The following is a 20896-nucleotide window of genomic DNA, read 5'->3' on the forward strand; positions in this document are numbered from 1 at the left end:
ACAAAAAAGACTATTGAGGTAAAATTTCCATTGTTCTAATAAAATATCAAGCTTTTATAGCAATTATCTGCACTTGAACCGTTCTTTTTATGAATGAATTATACATTCTTATGAATGAAATCACAAATTTCATCAAGGAAAAGTCTTCACGTTTTTGCTAAAAAGCCTTTTTAAGAAATAATTTTGTAAGCAATTTTGGCTCAAAAGAGGCCACGATCACATTCACAAAGAGAGTGATATTTACATTGACGTTTCCCTTTTTTTGGAATGTAAGAAATATTTAGTATATTTCAATATTAATTTAGAAATGTGAGAGGAAAAGTTTTAAAGTAAAAAATATAAATATATTGATACCTATTTATAAAAAAAGGTAAGGTAAGGTCCTGGTAAAGGGTCAGGTCAAAAGTACCCGAAACCGCCGAGCTTGCATGAAAAGAGTTATAAATGTGGATGAAGCGAAGGAAGTATGCAGAGATCGTGGCAAGTGGAAAGAGGTAGTCTCTGCCTACCCCTCCGGGAAAGAGGCGTGATTTTATGTATGTATGTATGTATACCTATTTATTTGGCTTCAATAATTTGGTTATTTACATAGCTTTGTCCCGATAATTTCTAGGTTCAGAGGCGCTTTCTGTATTTTTTTTATTGTAGGGTGGAATAAATTCAGCGTGAATGGCATGTGATTCCGAAAGAGCGTCTTATTTCGTGCTTTGTAATTTATGTTCATTTGGCTGAGGCTTGCTCAACATATACATCTACTGTAATATTCAATGGGGCGTGTTGTCATACAAAGAGATATAAGAGATACCTATATACGATATTCAATATTTATGCACACGCCATACCGGTCCAAAAATCATCTCTCTTCTCATAGATCTACTGGAAGAGATTATATTAGATACATACATACATACATATCATCAGGTCTATATCCCTTACGGGGTAGACAGAGCTAATGATAGAATTGAGATTCAAATAGTGACAGGTTGCTAAAAAATGTGCCTGTCGCCTAAAAAAGAATCCCAAGTTTGTAAGCCTATCCCTTAGTCGCCTTTTACGACATCCATGGGAAAGAGATGGAGTGGTCCTATTCTTTTTTGTATTGGTGCCGGGAACCACACGGCATTAGATACTATTGAAATCAGTAACACCTTTGTACTAGAATTACTATATTAAATGTTCTTGTACTTAATTTTGTATACATAAATAAACAAATAAAAAGATGAATTTCGGAAATTGCTACGAGAACAGAAAATGATCAAAAAATTTACACATAAAGTTTTGCCAAACTTTAAGGAACCTAATGCAGATGGATTTAAATGAGGGATGTAAGGAGTAGGGTAAGATGAAATGAATGTGCAAGAGAGAAGTATATAGCAATCTTAGGAGGTAAAAACCCGTAGTATGTACCACTATCCATTCATTCATATAATTATAGACCCAGCAGCCCTGAAAGACTGACAGCCTGACGTTCAGCTGTTAGGCTTAACGATATAATTGAGATTTAAATACTGGCAGGTTGCTAGCCCATCGCCTAAAAGAAGAAACCCAAGTTTATAAGCATATCCCTTAGTTACCTTTTACGACATCCATGGGAAAGAGATGGAATGGCCCTATGCTTTTTATATTGGTTCCGGGAACCACACAGCACTAGTTTGTGTAAAAAATATACTTTAAAGTGAAGCCACGTACACAAGCTAGTAACTCTTATTATATCCGTTAAGGATTAACAAAGATAAATTAAAACCGTTTATCAGAAGTTATTATTATTTCATTTGTACTGAAGAAAAGATGTATTCAAAAACCTATCTTCAGTAATTCCTATGGGATCCTTAAATCACGTAAATGCCTGCCTCGGGAAAAATCAATAAAACGATCGTTAGTCAAATTGAGAACTCCCAAAGGGAGCCCTGATTTGTGGAAAATACTTTCTTGTTTCTATTCCACTCTCATTAATTCCACTAATTGTTTGTCGCTTAATTACATGGGTAAATTGATATTTCAGAACAGATCAAATTCTACTATTATACTTACTTACTATATATGTCAATATAATCGTTATCAGCAACTTTACTTATAAATGTGAAAGTGTGTTAGTTTTTTCTTCGGTCACGTCAAAACCACTGAATTGATATCCATGAAATTTGCATAGGTATGGAGTTCGACGAAGGACATAGGGTACTTTTACGTGGGCAAAGTAGTGAGCGAAAACTAGTAGTATTATTAATGCGGAAGTTGGAAAACAAATTTTTACAATGCTTTCATCGAATGATATAGTGTTGGATTGATTTTGATAACATTTAGCCCTGAGATTAAACTAGAAAGAGCGTAAAAAATAATCGCGGTGTTAATTCTCAGGCTAATTTTATATGACTTAGTTATTTATTTATGTACAAAAAATTATATTCAGGAGCATTTAATACAGTAATTCAAGTACAAAGGTGCCACTTATTTCAAAAGAAATCTCTTCCAGTAAACCCATGAGAGGAGAGATGAATTTTGGAGCGGTATGGCGTGTGCATAAATATCGTTTAACATATTTAACTAAAGTTAATGACTTATTTGTGTAAAGACCTAGACGAACATATCTTGATCAAATTAAGGACGTCCTGGTAAAGGGTCAGGTCAAAAGTACCCGAAACCGCCGAGCTTGCATGAAGAGAGTTATGAATGTGGATGAAGCGAGGGAAATATGCAAAGATCGTGGCAAGTGGAAAGAGGTAGTCTCTGCCTACCCCTCCGGGAAAGAGGCGTGATTTTATGTATGTATGTATGTATAATGACTTATTTGTATTTTTATATGCAGGCCAGTTGCCCAGCAACTGATGGCAGGCGAGATGGTCCAGCCCGAAGGATTTGAATGCGTGACGGTGTACTTCAGTGACATCGTGGGCTTCACTGAGCTGTGCGCCGCCTCCACGCCCATCCAGGTGGTTGACCTGCTCAACGATCTGTACAGCACCTTCGACAGGATTATAGGGTTTTATGATGTTTATAAGGTGGGTAGATAAATAAGGTTTTTATTTTTTTTAATGGTATCGTAGTCAATTCAAAATTGGAACCCTTCTAGTTTTGTTTTTCCTCCTATACGTCGCTTTATAGACAACTCTATTATATTCAGCGACTTTGGATTCTTATATAAGGTTTTAAAAATGGTTCGATACAAATTTGTGAAAAATAAAATTATTATGACACTCCATACTTGTAACTGCCATAATAATATTAGACCATTTGAAATGTCAAATGGTGTAATCAAATGAAATGTAAAATGGATATATAAAAACGTAAAATAGTTTAGGAGGTTTGGGATAAATTTGATAAAAAGGTGATGGGACTGATGTTACGGTAACTTTCTTACCCTAGTCCGACTTGAAAATTGCCGATTTTATTATATTTAAAAAAAAAATCGAAATTTCACATCTTAGTATCATCACTACATAGTATAAAACAAAGTCGCTATTTTAGTCTGTTTGTCTGTATGCTTAAATCTTTAAAATTACGCAACGGATTTTGATGCGGTTTTTTGTAACAGGTAGAGTGATTCAAGAGGAAGGTTTTTATGTATAATAACATTTATAATTTTGCACCCGTGCGAAGGCGGGGCGGGTCGCTAGTAATAACAATAAAACACTGATGATGATTAGTTTTCTGTTTTAAGTTTTAATTAATTTAAATAGGTAGAAACGATAGGCGACGCCTACATGGTGGTGTCAGGTCTGCCGGAGCGTAACGGCGATCTGCACGCGCGGGAGATCTGTCTGATGGCGCTGGCGGTGGTGGAGGCCGTCAGGGGCTTCGTGGTCAAGCACCGCCCCACGCACAGGCTCGAGGTAATGGTGAAAACGTGAAGATAACTTGCCAAAACACCAGCTAGGTGAAGATCGAAATCATATGTAAAAGGTGCGATTTCGACAATATCTACACAAGTATTAATATTTAAGTAATATACTTATAGTCACGTCTATATCCCCTGCGGGGTAGACAGAGCCAACAGTCATCAAAAGACTGAAAGGCCACGTTAGTAACGTAGCTGTTTGGCTGAAATTATAGAATTGAGATTAAAATAGTGGCAGCCCATCGCTTAATTAAAAGAAAAATCCCAAGTTTATATGCCTATCAAGTCTTTTCGAGACTGTTGGCCCTGTCTAACCCGCAAGGGATAAAGACGTGATTATATGTATGTATGGTCCTATCATGACTACTTTCATCTTCGTATTCCCTTCAGTTAATTATCGTAATTGCGTCCTAACAGAATTCTGTATAAGGTATATAAAAACACGAATTTTGAGTAGTTTAGTTTGAAATGATTAAAATCCAACTTCTGCTGATTGTAATAAAATTTGTAGAAGAGACTTTTTACAAGTGACATAACTTCATTTATTTCCTGAAAGTCACCTGTCTATAGCGAAGACCTGGTAAAAGTTAGTTCAGAATAATTAGACTTCACGATATTTACATACTTGTTTTATAAAAGATAATATTGTGCCGAGTGGTTCCCGGCACCAATACAAAAAAGAATAGGACCACTCCATCTCTTTCCCATGGATGTCGTAAAAGGCGACTAAGGGAAGGCTTACAAATTTGAAATTCTTTTTTAGGCGATGGGCTAGCAACCTGTCACTATTTGAATCTCAATTATATCATTAATCCAAATAGCTGAACGTGGCCATTCAGTCTTTTCAAGACTGTTGGCTCTGTCTACCCCGCAAGGGATATAGACGTGACCATATGTATGTATGAATAATTAGACTTCATGATACATGTTTTATAAAAGACAATATTGTTCAGGTACGGGTTGGCGTACATTCGGGCCCAGTCTGCGCAGGAGTGGTGGGAGTCAAGATGCCGCATTATTGTCTATTTGGGGACACTGTCAACACCGCCAGCAGGATGGAATCTACCGGACAACGTGAGTATAATAGTGCACAGCAAATAATGAAGTGTTTTGCTTTTTTTGTTACTTGTTCTAGGTAAAAGTCGTAATCAAATGTAATACCTACACAAGTATCAAACCAGTGTGTATTTTGTGTTCTTATTTAAGTAACTAGTGACCCGCCCCGGCTTCGCGCGGGTGCAAAATTCGGAAAAAATTATACATAAAAACCTTCCTCTTGAATCACTCTACCTGTTACAAAAAACCGCATCAAAATCCGTTGCGTAATTTTAAAGATTTAAGCATACAGACAAACAGACTAAAATAGCGACTTTGTTTTATACTATGTAGTGATATATACAATCAATAAAGTTTTAATCCTTATGCAAACAACTAATAAAAATTAATTTACACAAAAATCACATTTAGACTTATTCATCTAATGCTTATTTGACTTTAGTTACCCCAAAATATGTTTTAACATCATTCATCTGTTTTTTTATAATTTTTACAAGTCTGATAAAATACTTATTAGAGAATTCTCTGATTGGCCTGGGTCGTGGATATTTATCTATATAAGTATCTATTTTAAAATACTGTATCCTTGGGTTAGTATATCATAACACAAGTCTGTTACTTTGAGGTCTGTGTAATTTGTCCCGTATATATTTATTTATTATGTTTAATTCGCCGAAACCGCCGAGCTTGCATGAAGACAGTTGTGAATGTGGATGAAGCAAAGGAAGTGTGCAGAGATCGTGGCAAGTGGAAAGAGGTAGTCTCTGCCTACCCCTCCGGGAAAAATACGTGATTTTATGTACTGTGTATGTATGTTTATATAATTCAAAGACACTGTTCAAAGTGTCAACTAAAATAACGTTATCTCCATTCTTAACAACATTTTTTCATTTCAAGCTCTACGGATCCACTTGAGCGAAAGCACGCGAGTATTACTCCAACAATGGGGGACGTTCGTCGTGGAGAGGCGAGGTGAAGTGGAGCTGAAAGGCAGGGGCCGTATGCTCACCCACTGGCTGCTGCAATGCTCGGAGCCCGAGTCCAGGGCGGTCGCGCAGAGTCCCCAGCCGCCACCGCAATACCCCATATTGTTCCCAACATTGCCTCAGCCGGTTTTGCAAGTGCCGTATCTAGTGGTTGACCCACCGACGTTGGCCGCTTGATCGCAGGATTCCCAGGCTGAAGAGATGTTGGATGATTGAATTGAGATATCATTGTGATTGTCGCGTTGTGATCGTGCAATGGAATAAAATTTTGTTTGTGGTTGAACGTGAAATGAAATTTAAATTTCATATGAAAAACATTACGTGGAATGAAGATTAGTTATGACGAAAAACGTTATGCGAAACGGTGATTATGCATGTCATTAACCTTATACTCGTATGAGGGTCCATATACTAATCTTTGATCCACATAATATTTTTCGTATGAAATTTTATTCGAAATGATGCTGGACCATAAAAAAATATGGGACCCAATATGGATCCTAGGATGCAATGAGCTAGGGTTAGCTTAGCAAAGTAGTCTGGAAATCAGGGAACACACTAGTTGTCTGGGCTCATTATGTGGCACGTTGAAAGGCTATTTTTATTAATATTAATTGTTATAACGTAAAATTTTAATAATTTTAAGAAAAATATATGTATATCGATATTTAGTAAAGATAAGATGAATACTTTATGTTAGTAGGTAATTGTTTCTCATACATTCATATAATCACGCCTATATCCTTTGCGGGGAAGACAGAGCCGACAGTCTTGAAAAGACTGAACGGCCACTCTCGGCTGTATAGTTTAATGATTTTATTGAGATTTAAATAGTGACAGGTTCTTAGTCCATCGCCTACAAAATAAAATTCCGAGTTTATTAGATCATACATACAATACATACATAAAATCACGCCTCTTTCCCGGAGGGGTAGGCAGAGACTACCTCTTTCCACTTGCCACGATTATTATTTATTATTATTTATTGATTATTATTAATTAGATCATCTTTAATATTATTTAGACAAATAGAATGAAGATTCATCGAACCAAGATACTAAGCATGCAAACGTGTTTAACATGGTGTAAACGGTACAGATTATGCGCACTTTATGGCCCGCCTGTAATCCGGGCGTAACGAGCCGGTTATACGGATTTACATTTAATAAGAGATTGCTGCGTCGAACAGATTTGTTTGCAAATGGCTTGTCTGATGGGGGCGACACGTGGATGTGATGGCTAAATTATTATCAGTGTGCAGTACTGTAATAGCGCTTCGTGGTATAACTTCAGATATGTGTATATGGTGCATGAAGTAGGGCATTTATAAAAGAATATAGAAACGATTGTTACATTTGATTTAATTATCCAGAATAACTGTAAACAATGCAGAAGTCTGAATGAATAACCTAACAAGTAATTATACTTTAGCATACTTTTCGTGATGTGTGTCAGAATGGCGGGTGTACCTCACGGATTTTAATATCTGTTTTGGATTAAAAACGTACCTGATGTGTACCTCAGTGTACCTTAAAAGGCGTTTCGCACATGGGACATGAGATACATTTGTATAGTTATGTAAAACCCCTCTTCTTCCATTTATGTGATAACTTTTGTTGGTGTCTAATTAATTTCTTAACTCTATTAAACAAATAAAAAAACAAGTATATAACAAGTCAAGATGGATGCGTATCTAAATATATTTCATCACAATCATAAGCAGATTGTAATTTACAGAATAGGTTATTCAGTATATAATGCAAATTGTATACCTATGTATGTCAATGATGAGTATGTACGATAAAATATAAATAATAAATTAAAGTTCCTATGATATTATTTAAAAAAATAATATTCTTTTTAATGCTAATCTACAATTATGACTGAACTTCGGTGACTTCGACTCGCAAACAGGTAGATAATAAGCTAAAATGTGCCAAATATTTACGAAGGATCAATATCTACCTGTTTTGTTATAACAGTGATAAAGTTTTAAAAACAAAAGGTAGGTGCGGCACGACGCTACCTGAAGTTGCACCCAATTCTCCGCTAGATGGCAACTTTATATTTTATATATGTTTAACACGCGCTATTTAGATTTTTTCGTTCAGATTGACTACCTCGGCACGATCGTTTACCGGCAAGACCTTACTTCATAGGATCATTTCTATAGTAAGCTCTTCGCATAGACGCTCGCAATACGCGGGGCCTCACTAACCACGATGAGGAGACGTGGCGCGGTGTCCTGAGCGTGAGGCGGGCGGTGGTCGCTGACCATCAGCCCTCGATGATCGTTCGCTCCCCCAGGGGAGAGTGGGACACTTTCGCTTTCTGAGTGGTTAGTTTTACTTTAAATCTGTTTAAAAAAATATTAAAAAAAGTTGTAATGCCCTATCCTATGGCTTTACTTTCTTCTATGAGAAATAGGAGGGCATCAAGAAATGCTTAATTGGTAATTCATAATGGTGTGGTAATGTCTACTCTTAAGTATGGGAGTGATAGTTGGGTATGGCAGATACAAAATAAAAGTAGAGTTAACGGAACTGAAATGATAGCTTTTAGAAGTACGTGTGGTGTTAGGTTTATAGATCGAATTAGAAATATTGATGTAAGAGAAATGTGTGGAGTGAAAGAGGATGTGGTGACCAAAATTGTAAAGAGTATGTTGAGATGGTTTGGGCATGTCGAGAGAATGGATGAGGACATACTAACGAAAAGAATTTATAAGCCAGAGCTGACTGTAAAAGTGGGACCGAGTGGGCCTCGTCAAACTTTCAAGGACAAAATTTTGAATGTCTTAAAAAAGGAAGATGTTAGGAGTACCCTAGGAGGTAAGAGTAATGAGTGTGGTGGAAACGGGAGAGGCGTGATGGCATGGATATATGTAGGTATATACTATATTATGTCTATCAAAGCAGATAGATAATATGCCAAAATGCGCCAAATGTTTACGAAGGAACAATATCTATCTACCTGTTTTGTACGTAATAATAGTACAACTGTCAGTTACTTCGGACTTAACGGACGGAAAAAAAGGGTTTGAACGGACTAAAGGTAGGAGTGGCACGGCTCTACCTGAAGTTGCACCCAATTTTCCGCTAGATGTCACGTTTAAATTTAATATTAGTTTCTCACGCGCTAGTTAGATTTTTTCGCTCAGATTGACTACCTCAGCACGATCGTTCACCGACAAGACCTTACTTCATAGGATCATTTCTATAGTAAGCTCTTCGCATAGACGCTCGCAATACGCGGGGCCTCACTAACCACGATGAGGAGACGTGGCGCGGTGTCCTGAGCGTGAGGCGGGCCGTGGTGCTCACCATCAGCCCTCGATGATCGTTCGCTCCCCAGGGGAGAGTGGGACACTGTCGCTTTCTGAGTGGTTAGTTTATATTTTTACAAACTTTTTTAAAATTATTTACAAAGCGTCAGTATACCGTCCCATTAAAATAAAAAGGAACTTTAATTGTAATATAACTATAACGTTTATTTGTGTACTTATCTAGTTCTGTTCAATGTAAGTTTTTGAATAAATTGTATATTATAGATTTTTTGAACACGTTGTTTAAGACTGAAACGGTTTAATAAATAATAATACGAGAAATATATATATGTATCAGATAATATATTTCGAATATACCTATAAATTCTAGGAGATATTAACTGAAAGATCCTGAGTGTTTCATCTAACTCTGTGCCAAATTCAATCAAAGTCCTTCCAGAATTTTTTAATACAATCTTTGGTCTAGAAATATATGAATAAACATTCCAATTAAAATACAAAAATCCGATAGTTTCTTTGTGATTAGTTATTGTGTATCACGATGAAAATACGGATTTCTGGATCTGAATAATTGGTATTTGTATGATTAATGAATAGTTATATTTTTTCACTGTTTTTTTTTTTTTTTTAGACTGTTTGCTCTGTCTACCCCGCAAGGGATATAGACGTGACCATATGTATGTATGTATGTTATATTTTTTCAAAAATTCGAATTCGTCTTAATACTGTGATTGTACAGGTTGTATGATAAATTGATTTGCAATGACAAGAATTAACGTGCAATATCCCTATCCAGCTTTAATTATAAAACGAATTTAATTTTTTTCTTTTTGATTTTGTGCAGGGCAAGTTCTATTAAAAATACAATAGTAGAGATGGCAACACCCAATAAATAACACAACATGCAACTCGTAGTTTGCTTCCAAGTGAGAGGAGTGGCGTCTGAAGGCAACACTGAAGTAACGCTCGGGGCATTTACCCATTCCCTGTCTAATAAACCACTCTCAACGAATCTTTGAACCCAAATTGATATCAGCCTAGCAAACGGCGATTGATACCTTGTCCAGATTACCAAAGGAACACTCAAGATCGAGTCAACAAGGTCTAATCCACATTCGTTCTCTTTCCTTCCCCGAGAAAGACAATAAGCCCACGCATACTCTAAAGAAATAGCCAGCACAAACTTCTTCCTCCCCTCCACTACATCCCAAAACATATTATCAAATTCAGAATCCGGAATAACGATAAACATATCCTTGATGCCTTGGTCGTATTCAAAATAGTTAATGAAAGTAGCGCGCCCACCGAATTTGTAACCGTAGTCAATACTTTCCTTCAAATTATTGAAGGCACCGTCCGCGGTGTCAGTTTTCAAAGCCAATATGAGCACACTCTGATAGGCACTTCTCACAACAAAAGTAAACCAAATCCACAGGCCGATTATGTATAAATCTCGGAACCGTTTTGGCGCCATCCTGACTGGCTGACCCATCATCACGCCCCAACTCCGGAAAATAATTCCATGTAATCTTTTGAAGTTTTTAAAGTAAGTCATTCCAAATTTTTTAACTGATCTTATCTTCCATACGATTGGAATTGAATTGACGATAGTTACAACTATTAAAAGGATGAGCCACAGATAACCGTTCAACGGTGTCAGTAGCCGCCACAGGACCGGTCCCGGCGATATCGGCGGAGCTAGCCATCCATGACGAACACGGAAATAGGGTGTAGAAAAATCTAGAAGTCCTGATTTGTCCACCCCTAGTGGAATACTGCAAGTGGAGATGTTATCTCTCCCTGAAACCACGTCATTGAGCGAGTCAGACCAGTTGCGAGCTCTATGCAAATCCAAGCTAACGTAATCTCTAATTGACGTGACGGCCGTAAAATCCATTTTGTCCCTGAGTAGTTTCAATAATACTTTTTTTATTATTTGCAAAGGAACCTTATACTCCAACTCAGGGTGATATAGCTTATCGGTTGATATGTAAAGGGGACACCCTTGCATATTCTTCATCTTGTTTGAAAAAATATTTTCAGTAGTTGCGTTTTCTTTCCAAACGCCAATAAGTTTCGGCAGAGTATTCTGACAATCAAACTGATTACGATAAGGAAAATATGTGTACATTGTAATGTTGGTTTTCTCGTTCGCAATTGTAACTACATTCGTCACATGGTAACTCCACAAAATAGCGAATATTTTATGAACTTTCTTGGGTGTTGATAGAAATAATATTATAAATTTCGCACCGCTGCTTAACAAAGTTTTTCCTCTGAGATCTGGTTTCATTCTGTACAATATTTTCATGAACGAATGGAATGTTTCAACAATCACAACCACTTGCTTCGGTGGAGCTGTGTCCCTTTTGCATTCTATGATAACAGTTCCCTTGTACGATATCAAGAATGAATTAACATGTTTTATTTCAACGTCATTGAAGTATACAGCGGTATGTATGCGGTAGTCGAAATGCTTATTCGCAATTTCTGTACCACAGTTGATTATAGATTCTTGTATATTGGAATCTTGATCCAGATGTGAATTAATTATTGTTCTTGCTAATGAGTAATGGGAAAGAATAAAGATAATAATAGTCTTACTCGTCATTGTAAATAAATCCAACGAACGATTTAAGTAGCACAATTTAGGAAGGACAAACGGCTTCCAAAAGCGTTTTTAGATTTAAGACAAACATTTATTTTTAAATATGTAAGTACTGCTTTAAAATTTTTATTTGGATTACAAAAAAAGAAAAGGCATTTGCAATTTGTCGTGAGTATTTCAGTTAATACTAATATTGTTTTAAAAACATTTGACTGACAATAGTGCCATGACAGTTTCCACTCGGTCTTCCTAATATTATTTTGCAATTTGTTTCAGCAAAAGATTATTACAACACTTTTAACACCATTCTCAAGATTGAGTTATACTCGCTTCTAATGGAGAGTGGGAATTTTTCACGTCTCGGACAAAATCCGCAATGCATTGCTATAAATCAACCTTTGTTCTCAAAAACCTTTTAGAATGCATCGTGCATTTACTTTTGTCAGTTGACTGATGAGTTGTAGTAAGTAGTTTGAAAAGTAATAGTATAATAATCTTCATTCAAAGCATAGTGTGTTTCTTCTATTCTAAGTTTAATTAATATTGTGAAGTTGACGTTGTTGAAGAAAATGCTGCAGTGCAGTTTGTTACCGCTTCTTCTGCACTGACGCCTTGGAAGCGGCAGTAAACTTAGTTTTTAAGTAATTTATTTGACGTCAACCAATGTTGTTAAACCATACGTTTTGACAATTATTAAGCGATATATAGTATTCTATAGTAATGAATAAAAATTTTGAATTTGAATTTTGTGTGCCAACTGCGTTTATTCAAACTCTTCTAATATTCAACTGTTGTTGACATTTTTTGATGTTTCGTTCGTTGATGTTATGTATTTCAAGTATCCAATCGAGAGTATTCCCGTAAGGTATAAAGACGTATTGTCGTATGATAAATGATTGTTAGATAGTCATAAGGCGAAGCGGCCTTACCTCTCTGAAGAGAAACGCGAGATGTGTCTATGACCACGAAAGAAAGGTTTCCGTCTGACCTCCGCAACCTTTGCAGGGAATACCATAGGAAAATTTAAGAAAGGCATAACGGACTATAAAAACGACTAATGCATTTAATAAAGCTTTACTACATAATAACAAAATACTACGTATTTTCAATTAAATAACAAATATATTATCAGTGTATACGAACAGTTATTTTGTTTACCTATTAAACATACATACATACATATGTTCACGTCTATATCCCTTGCGGGGTAGACAGAGCCAACAGTCTTGAAAGGACTGAATGGCCACGTTCAGCTATTTGGCTTAATGATTGAATTGAGATTCAAATAGTGACAGGTTGCTAGCCAATCGCCTAAAAAAGAATCCCAAGTTTGTAAGCCTATCCCTTAGTCGCCTTTTACGACATCCATGGGAAAGAGTTGGAGTGGTCCTATTCTTTTTTGTATTGGTGCCGGTAACCACACGGCAACCTATTAAAGTAACTCAATAAATTCGTAACCTTTATTTATGTACAAAATATTCTAAGCTAACATGATGTTTATATAAGTTTATTTTTAAACTGATGAAGGGTCTTGCTCCATTTCATTTATTTTAAATTACGTTTTGTCAACCCTAGTTGTTGCTAGGCAACGTATATAACACATTATTGCAAACAAGAAAATGGCGTGCTTTGTTTTGTTTTTTTGAAAAATACGTCAATAATTATCGGCCAGTTTTGTAGTGTAATATGTTTTATTTTCTTGATTTAAAATCGTGTACTACATTATTATTAATATTTTTTGTTAGATGCCAGTGTTAACTTCAAAACGAATCTCTTTTCCTCATTAAAAAAAAAACTGGCCGTGAAATGGGATTAGCCATAGTATATTTGATTGTATTTATGATTTTTGGTTTAAGTGCATATGAATTACCTATTTGTAATTCAACAGAGTATTATGATCCCAATTTGATGAGCTGCCAGGCGTGTCCTGCTAACGTATCGATGATTCGTTCTGCAGATGGTAAGTAAATTTTAATGTTAAATACTTTGTAATTTGTAACTTAAGCTAATGATTGTTTAGTGATATATTCTCTAAGCACTTTAAAAGTATTTTAAATGAAATATATAGGTGCAGTTATGAGCTATTCAAAAAGTTCTAAATGTTGAAAAGATATTCTTGCAGAATATCTTATGTAGGTATTCTATTCAAATTTTGATTTTAAATGTAGGATCTACTAATTAGGTTTTTTTCAAATAATTATCCTACAAGATTTTATTAATATGCCGTGTGGTTCCCGGCACCAATACAAAAAAGAATAGGACCACTCCATCTCTTTCCCATGGATGTCGTAAAAGGCGACTAAGGGATAGGCTTACAAACTTGAGATTCTTTTTTTAGGCGATAGGCTAGCAACTTGTCACTATTCGAATCTCAATTCTATCTTAAAGCCAAATAGCTGAACGTGGCCTATCAGTCCGCTCAGGACTGTTGGCTCTGTCTACCCCGCAAGGGATATAGACGTGATTATATGTATGTATGTATGTTTTATTAATATTCTTTTTATTACATAGAGAAAGTGTTTTGTATGTAACGAATAAACTCAAAAATAAAGTTTTCCAGTGAGTTAGACTAGATCTTCGGAAATAACTTTCTGAAGAAACATAGATTTATAAAAAACAATTACTCTACTACTCTCTACGTCTACTTAAAAAGTATTCATTTCAAAATTTTTTAAACAGGCTTTTCTTGCGCATGCGACGACCATAGCGTTCCAAGCGGACCAGCAAAATGCAGGGCTTGCAACGCAACTGAACTAGTTTCCTCCGACGGCTCCACCTGTGTCCCTAGAAAATGTCAAAATACTTCTGGAAGATTTGTTTGCAGGAAATGTCCTAGTGATTACATCACTGGTGAGTTAACTTGCTAAGATATACAAATACATACATATAATTCGTTATTGATCCCAGACGAAGCTAACAGACTCAGACATCAGTTCATGTGCATCATCATCATGTGTTCTCTCAGTGATAGAATTGAGATTCAAATAATGATGGGTTGTTAGGCCACCACCTAAAAGAAGAATTCCGAGTTTCATTTAATATGATAAAATACTTTTTTTAAATTCAACATTTGTTTATGATTTAAGAAATGTTCAGTTTCGAAACATCCCCATAAGTATCCTGTAGGTACTGTCAAAGCTGAAAAAACATCCATGCTAATATTTTTCGAGGCGTAATTTAAGTGAGCAAATTCTCACAAAGTTAGGGAACCGATTAAAGTTTGCGGAATTCCGAAATTTACTCAAGATAAAGCAAGAATTTTCGATAACAGTTCCCAGTATTATTTAGGTTAAGAGTTGAATAATTGAAGTGGAAATATCAAGCTAAGTAATTTTACTTCAATAGATGAAATTTGGATCTTTTTTTAACTCTTTCTTTATACTTACTACCTACTTTTTTTATTTCATTCACATTTAATTTGGGGGTCCACTTAAGGCATCATGTAACTAATACTGTATATACTTATCAAGATTTAGTTTAAGTAGGTTCATACTATGGTAATGGGGACATTGGGATCGGACAATGATACCGCTTAAAAATACATTTAACGTCTACTTCATAGAGACTAGAATTATAATAAGTACAATGAATATTTAGATGAAACTATTAAATAATAGGATAGAATACTCTTAGTCTATCTCCCACTCAAAAACTAATTACAACTTCTGTTTTTCCAATTTGTCAAACATTTATATTTTATTCTAGACCAGTATTCGTTCTTTGAATAATAATGACGTAATAACAAAGAGTATTAGCTTCCTTGTTGAGCTACACCTATTTACCTTAGATTATAAATGTAAGTAGGTAGCCATTCAATAATTTGTCTGTTGTTTAAACTTTTTACGACATCTGCGAGAAGACATAAAGTGATACAATTTTTCACAGCTTAAATTTAGATGGAAACTTTACATCTTGGTTTTTTATAAAGGACAGAATTCCGAATAATAAAAGGCTAATTTTTTTCTCATTTTTAAACGATCTGGATAATCTTTTCGGGATTATGTACTTTATGTTAATTAACGTATCTGATATCAAGGTATAGCCATCTGATACTAACTGTTGTAAACTAGAATTCCAAAAATCTGAACAGCTAAATTCTTTATTAACAATACTGTTTTTATTGTAAGAATAACTAAGTACCTATAAGTACCTATTTTTTTTAAGTTACTCAAAACCTCGATGGATCGCCAATGAAAGAGGTTCTATGCGTGAAGTGTTGTAATATAATTATAACGTATATTCGTGTAGGTACTTATCAAATTTCATATTATTAAGTCTGTATTGTTCCTACTTTTATATGACTCTAAAACTGTTTCAGGATTAGTATCTATTTTTATATGAACATTGCTTTCTAGATGTATGAAATCCTTGTATTGTATTTATTGTCAATTTGTTTACTATTTAGAGAAGTTGTTGAATAAATTGTACATTATAGATTTCTGAAAACCTTATTTTATTATTTACCACTTTAAACTATTTGCGATTCAATAAATAAAAATGCGCGCATGATATAAGTATCACATTATAAATAAATATATCTATAAATTCTAGGATATATTAATTAAAAGAGTGCCATCTAATTCATTTCTCTGAAATTATGAGGAGCCAAACAGTTGAACCTTTCATTCTTTTGATGACTGTTGGCTCTGTCTACCCCGCAAGGGGTATAAATGTGATTATATGTTTTGTTTATTAGGATCACACATGCAACGTGGTATGTAATGTCCGCGTTGTAGTTCTACCGATTTGCGCTAGATGGCGTTGTTATAATAACTCAAAAAATTGCATTCCATTTGGCATTTATTCATATTCTTCAGCAATTTTTTGATAAATTTCAATAAACAGGTAAAACGTGAATATAAAAATATAAATATTTAAGTATGTTTGTTACTATGATGATGGAATTGGGGCCTTCGTGCGCCAGTCCAACTCGCACTTGGCCGGTTTTGATAATGTTATATTGTGTTTTGAAACAAATGAAACTACACTTGTTATTATCATTTGAATAAATATGTGTTAAAACTATTTTACTCGGCCTAATTACTTTATTAATTGTTATCAAAGTGTATATCAAAGCAGGTAGATAATAAGCCATGTGCCAAATATTTACGAAGTAACAATATTTACCTGTTTTGTAGTAATTGTGTGACTGGCTATGACTTTATAAAAAAAAAGATTTAAGAACAAACGGTAGTTGCGGCAGGCCTCTACCTGAAGTTGCACCCAATTTTCCGCTAGATGGCACTTTTAAATTTAATATTAGTTTAACACGCGCTAGTTAGATTTTTTCGCTCAGATTGACTACCTCGGCACGATCGTTTAGCGGCAAGACCTTACTTCATAGGATCATTTCTATAGGAAGCTCTTCGCATAGACGCTCGCAATACGCGGGGCCTCACTAACCACGATGAGGAGACGTGGCGCGGTGTCCTGAGCGTGAGGCGGGCGGTGGTGCTCACCATCAGCCCTCGATGATCGTTCGCTCCCCCAGGGGAGAGTGGGACACTGTCGCTTTCTGAGTGGTTAGTTTATATATTTTTACAACCTCTTTTAAATTATTTACAAAGCGTCAGTATAACTTCTCATTAAAATAAAAGGAAATATAATTGTAATATAACGTTTATTTGTGTACCTACTTATCTAGTTTCATATTATTAAGAATCTGTATTGTGCCTACTTTTATATGACTCTGAAACTGCTTCAGGATCTATTTTTTTAATGAACACTAGATTTATGAAACACTTATATTTTTTACTTTCAATCTGTTTAATGTAAGTTTGTGAATAAATTGTAAATTATAGATTTTTTGAACACGTTGTTTTATTAAGACTTTGAAACGGTTTAATAAATTGATGAATACGAGATTGATTTATATGTATCAGATAATATATTTCGAATATACCTATAAATTCTAGGAGATATTAATTAAAAGATCCTGAGTGTTTCATCTATCTCTGCGCCAAATTCAATCAAAGTTGGTGTAGTCCTTCCAGAATTTTTTATTACAATCTTTAGTCTAGAAATATATGAATAAACATTACAATTAAAATACAAAAATCCGATAGTTTCTTTGTGATTAGTAATTGTGTATCACGAAGAAAATACGGATTTCTGGATCTGAATAAATGATATTTGTATGATTAATGAATAGTTATATATTTTCAAAAATTTGAATTCGTCTTGATACAGTGATTGTACAGGTCATATGATAAATTGATTTGCAATGACAATAATTAACGTGCAATATCTATCCCCCTATCGAGCTTTAATTATAAAACGAATTTAATTTTTTTCTTTTTGATTTTGTGCAGGGCAAGTTCTATTAAAAATACAATAATAGAGATGGCAACACCTAATAAATAACACAACATGCAACTCGTAGTTTGTTTCCAAGTGAGAGGAGTGGCGTCTGAAGGCAACACTGAAGTAACGCTCGGGGCATTTACCCATTCCCTGTCTAATAAACCACTCTCAACGAATCGCTGAATCCAAATTGATATCAGCCTAGCAAACGGCGATTGATGCCTCGTCCAGATTACCAAAGGAACACTCAAGATCGAGTCAACAAGGACCAATCCACATTCGTTCTCTTTCCTTCCCCGAGAAAGACAATAAGCCCACGCATATTCTAAAGAAATAGCCAGCACAAACTTCTTCCTCCCCTCCACTACATCCCAAAACATATTATCAAATTCAGAATCCGGAATAACGATAAACATATCCTTGATGCCTTGGTCGTATTCAAAATAGTTAATGAAAGTAGCGCGCCCACCGAATTTGTAACCGTAGTCAATACTTTCCTTCAAATTATTGAAGGCACCGTCCGCGGTGTCAGTTTTCAAAGCCAATATGAGCACACTCTGATAGGCACTTCTCACAACAAAAGTAAACCAAATCCACAGGCCGATTATGTATAAATCTCGGAACCGTTTTGGCGCCATCCTGACTGGTTGACCCATCATCACGCCCCAACTCCGGAAAATAATTCCATGTAATCTTTTGAAGTTTTTAAAGTAAGTCATTCCAAATTTTTTAACTGATCTTATCTTCCATACGATTGGAATTAAATTGACGATAGTTACAACTATTAAAAGGATGAGCCACAGATAACCGTTCAACGGTGTCAGTAGCCGCCACAGGACCGGTCCCGGCGATATCGGCGGAGCTAGCCATCCATGACGAACACGGAAATAGGGTGTAGAAAAATCTAGAAGTCCTGATTTGTCCACCCCTAGTGGAATACTGCAAGTGGAGATGTTATCTCTCCCTGAAACCACGTCATTGAGCGAGTCAGACCAGTTGCGAGCTCTATGCAAATCCAAGCTAACGTAATCTCTAATTGACGTGACGGCCGTAAAATTCATTTTGTCCCTGAGTAGTTTCAATAATACTTTTTTTATTATTTGCAAAGGAACCTTATACTCTAACTCAGGGTGATATAGCTTATCGGTTGATATGTAAAGTGGACAACCTTGCATATTCTTCATCTTGTTTGAAAAAATATTTTCAGTAATCGCGTTTCCTTTCCAAACGCCAATCATTTTCGGCAGAGTATTCTGACAATCAAACTGATTACGATAAGGAAAATATGTGTACAATGTAATGTTGGTTTTCTCGTTCGCAATTGTAACTACATTCGTCACATGGTAACTCCACAAAATAGCGAATATTTTATCAACTTTCTTGGGTGTTGATAGAAATAATATTATAAATTTCGTACCGCTGCTTAACAAAGTTTTTCCTCTGAGATCTGGTTTCATTCTGTACAATATTTTCATGAACGAATGGAATGTTTCAACAATCACAACCACTTGCTTCGGTGGAGCTGTGTCCCTTTTGCATTCTATGATAACAGTTCCCTTGTACGATATCAAGAATGAATTAACATGTTTTATTTCAACGTCATTGAAGTATACAGCGGTATGTATGCGGTAGTCGAAATGCTTATTCGCAATTTCTGTACCACAGTTGATTATAGATTCTTGTATATTGGAATCTTGATCCAGATGTGAATTAATTATTGTTCTTGCTAATGAGTAATGGAAAAGAATAAAGATAATAATAGTCTTACTCGTCATTGTAAATAAATCCAACGAACGATAAATTATAATTTAGGAAGGACAAACGGCTTCCAAAAGCTTTTTTAGTTTTAAGACAAACATTTTTTTTTTAATATGTAACTACTGCTTTTAAATTTTCATTTGGATTAAAAAAAATAAATGTCATTTGCAATCTGTCGTAATTATTTCAGTTCATACTAATATTGTTTGAAAAATATTTTACTAACAATAGTGCCATGACAGTTTCCACTCGGCCTTCCTAATATTATTTTGCAATTTGTTTTAGCAAAAGATTACTAAAACACTTTTAACACCATTCTCAAGATTGAGTTACACTCGCGTCTAATGGAAAGTGGAAATTTTTCAGGTCTCGGGCGAAATCCGCAATGCACTGCTATAAATCAACCTTTGTTCTCAAAAACCTTTTAGAATGCATCGTGCATTAACTTCTGTCAGTTGACTGATGAGTTGTTAAGTAGTTTGAAAAGTAATAGTATCGTTGTTATGAAATGAATGAAGATAAAGCATAGTGTGTGCCAACTGCGTTTATTCAAATTCTTCTTATATTTAACTGTTGTTGACATTGTTTGATATTTCGTTCGTTGATGTTATGTATTTTATATCCAATCGAGAGAAAGGCTACAAAACCTATGAAGGAAAGTATTAAACCTTTGCAGGGAATACCATAAGTAAATTTAAAAAAACACATAACGGGCTATCTTTTTTATGACTTTTAAAGGACTAATGAATTTAACAAAGCTTTATTACTCAATAAAAAATAATACGTATTTTCAATTAAATAACGAAAAATATTATTGGTAGGTATATTCCTGCAGTTATTTTGTTTACCTATTAAAGTAACTCAATAAATTCGTAATCTTTATTTATGTACAAGATGTTCTGAGCTAACATAATGTTTATGAGTTTATTTTTAAACTCATGAAGGGTCTTGCTCCATTTCATTTCTTATAAATTACGCTTCGACAACCCTAATTGTTGCTAGGCAACGTATATAACACATTATTACAAACAAGAAAATGGCGTGCTTTGTTTTGTTTTTTGAAAAAT

At 35.0% G+C, this 20896-nt stretch overlaps 3 protein-coding genes and 3 non-coding genes across 6 annotated transcripts in view; 4 read left to right on the forward strand and 2 right to left on the reverse strand.

Annotated features, from left to right (window-relative positions):
- The window catches only part of LOC106137231 (atrial natriuretic peptide receptor 1), a 70216-nt gene extending 64165 nt beyond the window's left edge, over positions 1-6051 (forward strand). The window contains exons 19-22 of the mRNA XM_060949733.1: positions 2804-2996; positions 3675-3827; positions 4786-4906; positions 5786-6051. Of these exons, the coding sequence (XP_060805716.1) occupies positions 2804-2996; positions 3675-3827; positions 4786-4906; positions 5786-6051 (733 nt within the window). The remainder of the gene's footprint in view (positions 1-2803; positions 2997-3674; positions 3828-4785; positions 4907-5785) is intronic.
- A 1965-nt stretch (positions 6052-8016) lies between these two features.
- On the forward strand, positions 8017-8214 carry LOC132902904 (small nucleolar RNA U3). The gene has a single exon (XR_009657277.1). It is a non-coding gene; the product is annotated as a small nucleolar RNA U3 (small nucleolar RNA).
- An 851-nt stretch (positions 8215-9065) lies between these two features.
- On the forward strand, positions 9066-9261 carry LOC132902908 (small nucleolar RNA U3). The gene has a single exon (XR_009657281.1). It is a non-coding gene; the product is annotated as a small nucleolar RNA U3 (small nucleolar RNA).
- Positions 9262-9962: 701 nt separating this feature from the next.
- LOC132902880 (uncharacterized) lies at positions 9963-11771 on the reverse strand. Its single transcript, XM_060949734.1, has one exon. It carries the CDS (start codon positions 11769-11771, stop codon positions 9963-9965), a length of 1809 nt encoding a protein of 602 aa, XP_060805717.1.
- A 5324-nt stretch (positions 11772-17095) lies between these two features.
- Positions 17096-17292, forward strand: LOC132902905 (small nucleolar RNA U3). Its single transcript, XR_009657278.1, has one exon. It is a non-coding gene; the product is annotated as a small nucleolar RNA U3 (small nucleolar RNA).
- Positions 17293-18037: 745 nt separating this feature from the next.
- Positions 18038-19846, reverse strand: LOC132902881 (uncharacterized). Its single transcript, XM_060949735.1, has one exon. The coding sequence runs from the start codon at positions 19844-19846 to the stop codon at positions 18038-18040; it is 1809 nt and encodes a 602-aa protein (XP_060805718.1).
- Between the last annotated feature and the right edge of the window lie 1050 nt (positions 19847-20896).

The sequence above is a fragment of the Amyelois transitella genome, chromosome 19 (genome assembly GCF_032362555.1).
Source record: "Amyelois transitella isolate CPQ chromosome 19, ilAmyTran1.1, whole genome shotgun sequence".
NCBI classification, from domain to species: Eukaryota; Metazoa; Arthropoda; class Insecta; order Lepidoptera; family Pyralidae; genus Amyelois; species Amyelois transitella.

Bases quoted from the DNA above. Each gene is read 5' to 3' on its own strand.
- LOC132902880 (XM_060949734.1), bottom strand. From the start codon at position 11,771: ATGACGAGTAAGACTATTATTATCTTTATTCTTTCCCATTACTCATTA.
- LOC132902881 (XM_060949735.1), bottom strand. From the start codon at position 19,846: ATGACGAGTAAGACTATTATTATCTTTATTCTTTTCCATTACTCATTA.